Source organism: Salvelinus sp. IW2-2015, unplaced genomic scaffold (genome assembly GCF_002910315.2).
Source record: "Salvelinus sp. IW2-2015 unplaced genomic scaffold, ASM291031v2 Un_scaffold3770, whole genome shotgun sequence".
NCBI lineage: Eukaryota > Metazoa > Chordata > Actinopteri > Salmoniformes > Salmonidae > Salvelinus > Salvelinus sp. IW2-2015.
The window spans coordinates 10,677-20,330 of NW_019945044.1; the positions used below are offsets into that span (position 1 = coordinate 10,677).

Sequence of the window (9,654 nt, forward strand, 5' to 3'; positions counted from 1 at the left end):
GCATATGTGGGAACTCCTGCAAGACTCTTGGAAAAGAATTCCACTAGAAGCTGGTTGAGAGAATGCCAAGAGTGTACAAAACTGTCATTAAGGCAAAGGGTGGCTACTTTGAAGAATCTAAAATATATTTTGATATACACTTTTTTGGTTACTACATGATTCCATGTGTTATTTCATAGTTTTGATGTCTTCACTATTACTCAAAATGTAGAAAACAGTAAAAATAAAGAAAAACCCTTGAATGATAGGTGTGTCCAAACTTTTGTCCTGAACTATACATCTACATAATGTATTGTTACACCATGTAGGAGAAGTTGGCTGCGTTCAGACTTTTTTTTCACTCATTGGTATTTGATCTGAAAAGTGTCTTGATTTGAAAAGATCAAAAGACAATTCGTGGGGGGGGAAATGCAGAATTGGGCTGCCTGTGTAAACGCAAAGAAAAAATGAAAATAAACATATTTCCTGAAAATAAAATAAATATTTCCGTAAACTGCATTATCTACTCCAATCAGCAGATGGCGATATGAGTTTTACAGGCGAAGCTGCCAAAGTGTGACGTATAATCTAGTGGACGGGACACCTCTTCTACAACGACAGCTAATCAGTCACCTAGATAGCTTGCTAACCAACAAAGCTTAAACATGGGAGKTATTTAGACGTTTTCGGTGTATATTAATCACTGTGTTTTAACACACGTCTGTCGTGTCTACTAGTTACCCATCCCCCGCTTCATATTGTACGTAACTGGTTAAATTAGCATMAGGCTAGTCGCTTATGCTAACTATCTAAGTTGGCTATCTTAATAARATTCCGGACCATGAGCTCACTAAAATACTCTCCCCATTCAAAAGAAGAGGATGTCTGCTGGACTGAGAAACAGGGTATGTGGCTTAATGTTGTCGTGAAAGAAGAGGAGGAAGAGAAGGATGTCACAGTGAAAGGCGATGAAGAAGCTTCCAGAGTGAAAGATGAGGAAGATATTACTGTCACAATGAAAGAGGAGGACGAGGAAGAAGAGTATGAGACTGGAGATCTGATTAACACCAGTGAGTAACGTTACTATCTTAAAAACAGYAGCACAAACGCTGRCAGTTGTTGAACTGAAGTGGATTTTCGAAGTGGCAATCCGTGATTCAAACAATAACAAGATGGCCGCCATGACACTCGTTTTGGTGAACAGCTAAAGGTTGGGTGCTGGAGACACCGATATGTAACAACTGTCAAATTCCATAAAATAGCTATGAATACAAGGACTGACCATCCAAATGATAAGAATAATAGTTTAAGCAGGTTCTAAAACTATACAGTGTTTGTTTACAACTTTTTTTTTTAAACAAGCTATCAGCCTAACTGACGTGTAAATTACAACACACATTTCCGTTTTCATATTTCTAACATGGCTGCTGCATGGCATTTCTACTAACGATACAATGGCGATGTCCACGATAAGTATAGGGKRCCACAGTGGAGGTGTCATGTTACCCATAAAACCTAGCGATCAAACAGTGAATGCGTCCATTCGTTTTTCCGCCATACATTTTTCCCATAGGGAAATTTAGAAATGCTTAAAATAAGGGCTGTGTGTTGTGTAGACTTACCCAGACGTGACGTTTTGATGACAGTTTAACGTTATCTCGGACAAGGTGACTTTTATCAATATATTCAGCTTTATTTACTCTCAAATTCGAAAATGCTAATAGACATTATGCAAGACTAGAAATCCCTGCAAGATCCTGCACATCGATGTCAGAGCTTATAGGCTAAGATGCAATAGACAGTATAGAACACAGTATATACATATGAGATGAGTAATACAAGATATGTAAACATTGAAAGTGGAATTATTAAAGTGACTAGTGTGACATTTATTACAGTGGTCAATGATTTCAAGTCTGTATGCAGGCAGCAGCCTCTCTGTGTTAGTGATGGCTGTTTAACATTCTGATGGCCTTGAGATATAAGTGGTTTTTCAGTCTCTCGGTCCCAGCTTTGATGCACCTGTACTGACTTCGCCTTCTGGATGGTAGCGGGGAGAACAGGCAGTGGCTCYGGTGGTTGTTGTCCTTGATGATCTTTTTTGCCTTCCTGTGACATCGGGTGCTGTAGGTGTTCTGGAGGGCAGGTAGTATGCTGCAAATACTGCATCAAAAACATGTTTTATACTGCAGTAATTTTGCAGTGTAACAGCAGTTACAGTGCAGTATAACTGCACTTTTACTACAGTTTCAAAACTGCAATCTTTTTTTGTAAGGGTCGTCTCTAGCTGACACCTTTGCAAACATCTATTGTGTCACAGATTTGTCAATTTAAAGACATTTAGGCAGTTTATTCATGACTAAATCTAGCAAAAATTAGCTAGTTAATCCAGAGATTTTTTACTTTTGCCTTGATTTGCCAGAGTGTAGTAGTGATGCACCGATATGACATTTTTGGCCGATATCCAATATTTTCCTTGCCCCAAAAAACGATACGATAACCYATATTGAAAGATTTAGCGGCCTTTTTATCATTCTAGTACTGTTAAATAGTTAACACACACACATGGACTCAGCAGTCTAAGGCACTGCATCTCAGTGCAAGAGGAGTCACTACAGTCCCTGGTTCGAATCCAGGCTGTATCACATCCGGCCTTGACTGAGAGTCCCATAGGGCGGTGCACAATTGGCCCAGCATCGTCCGGGTTTGGCCGGGGTAGGCCGTCATTTTAAATAAGAATTTGTTCCAACATCACCCACGACAGAGAATGGTTGATTGTCAAGGGCAATATATTCCATTATCTTGGCTTTAATGGATTTTGCCTTTGAGTTGTCTCGCTGAAATTTTCGTTCTCTTTCAAATGACTGCTCGATCCACACAGCAGACACTGTGGGCTTGTTTAGAAATGCTGTGTTGCACGTATAGCTCAGCATTTTACGTGGCGTCATTACGTCATGTACCTACATTTATATAGGTATGCACGTCATCGGTTTTGCACATCYGAGTTAAATTAGACATCGACCGATACCGATGTTGSCATTTTTAGATAATATTGGCCGATTCCAATATGTMCACGATATATCGTGCATCCCTAATTTGTCGTTCTTTGGCAGCTAATTAGCAGTACATTTTTAGGGGGTAAACACAGGCAAATATATTTTGATTTAAAGCCACTTGTAAAAACATCACTCCAGGGTAAACCTCAGTGTTTCTAAAATCCCCTATGGAAAAAAAATGAATGGTGGAAAAACCAAGTGGAACCATTTTCTTGTTTGACCGCTAGGTTTTATGGGTATTATACTGTACTACTCTATAACACTGGAGGCTACTTTTGATTTGTCAGCTCCAAAACAGTTACACCTCCCACATTGAATAGACAAGGGTGCGTTCAGTTCGCTTTAACGTTTGTTACGTTGGGGAACGGTTTTGTGCTGAACGACAAGTTTTACCAAAAAAAACCATTCTTGAGCAGACTTTGATGTGTGTTTGTTAGGTGCGCTGGGGTGTGGCTTAAAGCAATGGAGCGGATTTGATTATGCTGAGCCACGGTGCACCAGACAAAGGCCAGTCATGTCATCAGGTCGAAAGCAGGGAGGGAGGAGCGCCCTTCTCAAATAGAACAGTAATTTGTCAACAAGGGAGCATGGTACATCATCCAGAAACATTTTTCTAACTAGTTTTCTTTGGGAAAGTAGATCAATCTCAAAAGCAATAACATTTGCATGTGAAAAAACCCCAAATCCTACTCATTACTCCACATGCTCTTATGTCACTTTGTTTTGAGACGACTTCACCTTGGGGTTCCAAAACTAATGCAGTCAACTTTCACCCATTCAAAACATGCCCTAAAACACACCTCTCAGTAAGTGACGTATTTATCTACTATCCCCCATTGTATAAAAGTTGACCTATTCTCTGCAGCCTGGGACAGTTGTGGGATGCGATAGATCCCAAATTAATACAAGCGCTAGCATCCCCCCTAAAAAATGTATGCGATGTGGCTGATGCAAAACATATCAGAACTTTTAGCCTAAAATGTTGATAAACTAATAGGCTATTTCTTCACATTATACGCGTATCAATGAGCACATGGTAGTAGGCTATAAGCGCAAATGTTCTATTAGCGAAAAACACCATTATCAAAAGTGACCGCAAATGCAATTGTGCATGTAATGCTTTTATTATGAAGGTGAATTTTTATGGTGAAAATGAACTTCCCCAAACATGAAACTCACGCGCTGCTTATATATGCCAGTTAGGCTCTACACCCCTTGCAAAGCGGATTAATGTGCTTAATTTTAAGGAGTTATTTGGCCACTTTAGTAGTGATACAAACCTTATTAAAGCCTATGGGCCTATGGGCTCAGCTACATGAAGTGTGCATTGATTATGATATATGATGATTCACCTATGATTCAAACAATCAGGGGATAAAAGGCTTTGGTTCTTTCCTTATGCTGGGCATCATTCACAAGTGATGATAAACAATTCATAAGTGATAGGCTAATATTGTCACCCATCAGACWATTTTMTCTTTACATATAKTAAATAATATATGTGACATTTGTTTGATTTAGAATGGACCATTATCATGCGCCTGTCTCAGAACAGAGYGAMAGTAAAAAATACATGTAAWCTATGCACTTAAATTGTGAATGGGGGACGTGTTTCCCCGTGGTTTATTTTCATGCCAGCCAGGTAGGCTATATTCCTGTTGTAAATATAAGCAATGTGGTTAATATTAGGAAAGTTGAGAAATAAATATAGTAGGCCAAGCCTATAGAAAGCTGGTGGGATCCTCTTCTTTTTAATAGAGGCCATCAAAACAATTTTTTTCTCAAGCAATTGCATAGACCAGTGGTTCCCACACTTTTTATAGTACCCCTTCAAACATTCAACCTCCAGCTGCATACCCCCTCTAGCACCAGGGTCAGCGGACTCTCAAATGTAATTTTTTGCCATCATTGTAAGCACACTATACAATACATTTATTTATTAAACAAAAGAATGAGTGGGAGTTTTTGTCACAACCCGGCTCGTGGGAAGTGATCAATAATTTTGCTCTTTATTTAACCATCTTACATGTAAAACCTATAACATTTGTTAATTGAAAATGTTGAATAACTCAACACAGGTTAAAACTTATTCAGGATCGATGGGTCCACCACGGGACGGTTGAGCTAACAAGAAGATTTCCCAGGACATAGACATATCTGATACTGGCAGAAAGCTTAAATTCTTGTTAATCTAACTGATCTGTCCAATTTACAGTAGCTATTACAGTGAAATAATACCATCCTATTGTTTGAGGAGAGTGCACAGTTATGAATTTGAAAAGTTATAAATAAACCAATTAGGCACATTTGGGCTTTCTTGATGCAAATGTTTTAACAAATGTAATGGTTCATCGGATCAGTCTAAAATTGCACATACACTGCTGCCATCTCGTGGCCAAAATATAAGTTGTGCCTGGGCTAAAATAATACATTATGGCCTTTCTCTTGCATTTCAAAGATGATTGGTTGGTTGTTTTTTTCTTTGTATTTTTTTACTTTAAAAATATCCTCTCCTGTTGTCCTGGTTTCCAGTGGTTTGCAGAAGAGGCTGTCTTCCTTAATTGACCCCCCATAAACGTAACGGACATATATCAGTAGCTGTGCCAGGCCCGCCACGTCTGTTGACTCATCCATCCYTCTCATCCATCCGTCTTACTACTCGAAAGTCATCTTAATTCTCGCTCAAAAAACTCCTGTGGCTTATTTTTCAAATTGGCTTGTTTTGTTTCTAAAAGTCTGCGCAAGAGTGAAGATTTCATTGAGTTGTGAGATAGTACTTTTGCACATATAAAACACTGTGGTTGAGGAAAGGCAATACTCCCAATATAAGTGAAATCCCAAATCAATGTAGTTCTTATCATATTTGCGCGTCTTCGATGGTCCAACGTCCCTGTCTGTTGTTCCGTGCTTTCCTGGGTAAGGGGGCAGTAGCTCTTCGGCTGCATCAGATTCACAACTGTCAGTGTCCATGCTATCTTTGCTAACAACAAATGTAGAATTACTGAATTATTGGATCTGCTCGTGGAAGCAGAACAACTTGTGTCGTCGACAGGTGCAGGTGTAGTACTGCTGTACTACCAGTAGAGCTGATATGTGTCTCTATGGATGCCTTACTAAATGGACTGTTTGAAAATGTGAGGAACATTTTCAATTATTTTATGAATATAAAAAAACAAAAAAACAACATGAATCACATTTTTATTTGCCGTACCAGACGGCATTGCTGTTCCACTGGGGGTGTGCGTACCCCAGACGGCATTGCTGTACCCCTGGGGGTCCGTGTACTCCAGACGGCATTGCTGTACCCCTGGGGGTGCTCATACCCCAGACGGCATTGCTGTTCCCCTGGGGGTGCTCATACCCCAGACGGCATTGCTGTTCCCCTGGGGGTGCTCATACCCCAGACGGCATTGCTGTACCCCTGGGGGTGCTCATACCCCAGAAGGCATTGCTGTACCCCTGGGGGTGCTCATACCCCAGTTTGGGAATACCTAGCATAGACTATAGAAATGTTGCGCAACATGAGCTCATTGGCTCTCATGAAGTGTTTGATTAGATTTTCGAATACATTTGCATTGATGTGGGTAGTATGCTGCAAAATACTGCATCAAAAACATGTTTATACTGCAGTATTTTGCCAGTGTAACAGCAGTTACAGTGCAGTATAACTGCACTTTAACCTACAGTTTCAAAACTGCAATCTTTTTTTTGTTCAGGTCGTCCTAGCTGAACCTTTGCAAACATCTATTGTGTCACGATTTTGTCAATTTAAAAGACTTTAGGCCAGTTTATTTCATGACTAAATCTAGCAAAAATTAGCTAGTTAATCCAGAGATTTTTTACTTTTGGCCTTGATTTGCAGAGTGTAAGTAGTGATGCACGGATATAAATTTTGGCCGATATCCAATATTTTCCTTTGGCCCCAAAAACCGATAGCGATAACGCAATATTGAAAGATTTAGCGGCCCTTTTTATTCATTCTAGTAGCTGTTAAATAGTTAACACACCACATGGACTCAGCAGTCTAAGGCACTGCATCTCAGTGCAGAGGAGTCACTACAGTCCCTGGTTCGAATCCAGGCTGTATCACATCCGGCCTTGACTGGAGAAGTCCCATAGGGCGGTGCACCTTGGCCCAGCATCGTCCGGGTTTGCCGTATTTTAAATAAGAATTTGTTCCAACATCACCCACGGACGAGATGGTTGATTGTCAAGGCATATTTATTCCATTATCTTGGCTTTTAATGGATTTTGCCTTGAGTTGTCTCGCTGAATTGTCGTTCTATTTCAAATGACTGCTGATCCGCACAGCAGACCTGTGGGCTTGTTTAGAAATGCTGTGTTGCACGGTATATTGCTCAGCATTTTACGTGGCGTTCCATTACGTCATGTACTACATTTATATAGGTATGCACGTCATCGGTTTTGCACATCGGAGTTAAATTAGACATGGGGGGCGAACCGAGTACCAATGTTGTTTTAGATTAATATTGGCCGATTCCAATATGTCACGATATATCGTGCATCCCTAATTTGGTAGTTTTTGGCAGCTCCATTAGCAGTACATTGTTAGGGGTAAACACAGGCAATATATGATTAAAGCATCTTGTAAAAACATCAGCTCCAGGGTACAACCTGCAGTGGTTTCTAAAATCCGCTATGGGGGAACAATGAATGGTGGAAAAAACCAGTGGAACCATTTTCTGTGTTTGACCGCTACGGTTTAATGGTATTATACTTACTACTCGATATACACACTGGGAGCTACTTTCTTGATCTTGTCGAGATCTCAATAACAGTTACACCTCCCATCATTGGAATTAGACCAAGGGGGTGGTTCAGTTCCGCTACGATTAAGCGTTTGTTACGGTTTTGAGAGGAAACGGTTATGTGCGAACCACAAGTTTACCGAAAAAAACACTTCTTGAGGCAGACTTTGATGTTGTGTTTGTTAGGTGCGCTGGGTGTGGCTTAAGCAATGGGCGATTTGATTATCTGTGAGCCCACGGTGCACCAGACAAAGGCCAGTCATGTCATCAGGTCGAAACAGGGAGGGAGGAGCGCCCTTCTCAATAGAACAGTAATTGTCAACAGGGAGCATGGTAATCATCCAGAAACATCTTTTCTAACTAGTTTTCTTTGGGAAAGGTAGATAATCTAAAAGCAATAACTTTTGCATGTGAAAAAACCCCAAATCCTACTCATTACTCCACTGCTCTTATGTCACTTTGTTTTGAGACGACTTCACCTTGGGGTTCCAAAACTAATGCAGTCAACTTTCACCCAGTGCAAAACATGCCCTAAACACCCCTCAGTAAGTGACGTATTTATCTACTATCCCCCATGTATAAAAGTTGACCTATTCTCTGCAGCCTGGGGCAGTTGTGGGATGCGATAGATCCCAAATTAATACAAGCGCTAGCATCCCCCCTAAAAATGTATGCGATGTGGCTGATGCAAAACATATCAGAACTTTTAGCCTAAAATGTTGATAAACTATTAGGCTATTTCTTCAACATTATACGCTGCAGTAATGGCACGATGGTAGTAGGCTATAAGCTGCAATGTTCTATTAGCGAAAAACACCATTAATCAAAGGTGACCGCAAATGCAATTGTGCATGTAGATGCTTTTATTATGAAGGTGAATTTTATGGTGAAAATGAACTTCCCAAACATGAAACTCACGCGCTGCTTATATATGCCAGTTAGGCTCTACACCCCTTGCAAAGCGGATTAATGTGCTTAATTTTAAGGAGTTATTTGGCACTTTAGTGTGATACAAACCTTATTAAGCCTATGGGCCTATGGGCTCGAGCTACATGAGAGTGTGCACTATGATTCAAAACAAACAGGGGTATAAAAGGCTTTGGTTCTTTCCTTATGCTGGCATCATTCACAAGTGATAATAAACAATTCATAAGTGATAGGCTAATATTGTCACCCATCATACCTCGCATAGACTAATAGAAATGTTTGCGCAACATGAAAAGCTCATTGGCTCTCAATGAAGTGTTGATTAGATTTTCGAATACGATTTGCATTGATGTCAGAGTGAATTAGAAGGACATAGGAGGTGCTGAGTTACCAGGAAGTGCTGCAAGTTTGCTTAAGGCTACTAAGTGACAGCAGAAAGCAGTATGTATAAAAAAATAAATGTTATAAAATGTATGCACTCTACTGTAAGTCGCTCTGGATAAGAGCATCTGACTCTTGGCCGGTAAGGGATATCCTTTGTCTCAGTATGTTAAAAATGTAAATAAAATGTTGCACTCTATGTAAAAGGTTCGCTCTTGGGGATTAAGAAAAAAAAGCGTCGGCCTTAATTGACTAAAAAGTAAAAATTGTAAAATGGTTTTTAACATAAATCTTCAATAATGTTCCAACCGGAGATTCCTTGTCTCAGAAAATCGATGGAACCGCAGCTAACTCTCACCATGAATGGCATGTCAGCGCATGTCAGCTCTGGCATTCTGGAGAGAATTACTCAATCTCCTTTCATTCGCCCCACTTCACAGTAAAAGAAGGCCTAACAAGTTCTATAGACTGTTGACATCTAGTGGAACCTTAGGAAGTGCAACATGACCCATTTCCACTGTATCTTGGAAAGCAAGGTGACC

At 40.2% G+C, this 9,654-nt stretch overlaps 1 protein-coding gene across 2 annotated transcripts in view; it reads left to right on the forward strand.

Annotated features, from left to right (window-relative positions):
- Positions 1 to 540: 540 nt before the first annotated feature.
- The window catches only part of LOC112076467 (zinc finger protein 436), a 19,825-nt gene continuing 10,711 nt past the window's right edge, over positions 541 to 9,654 (forward strand). Inside the window, exon 1 of one of the 2 annotated variants that reach the window (XM_070441342.1) lies at positions 541 to 1,049. In XM_070441342.1, the coding sequence (XP_070297443.1) occupies positions 821 to 1,049 (229 nt within the window). In that variant the 5' untranslated portion in view covers positions 541 to 820. The remainder of the gene's footprint in view (positions 1,050 to 9,654) is intronic. The other variant, XR_011477748.1, reaches the window with a different exon arrangement.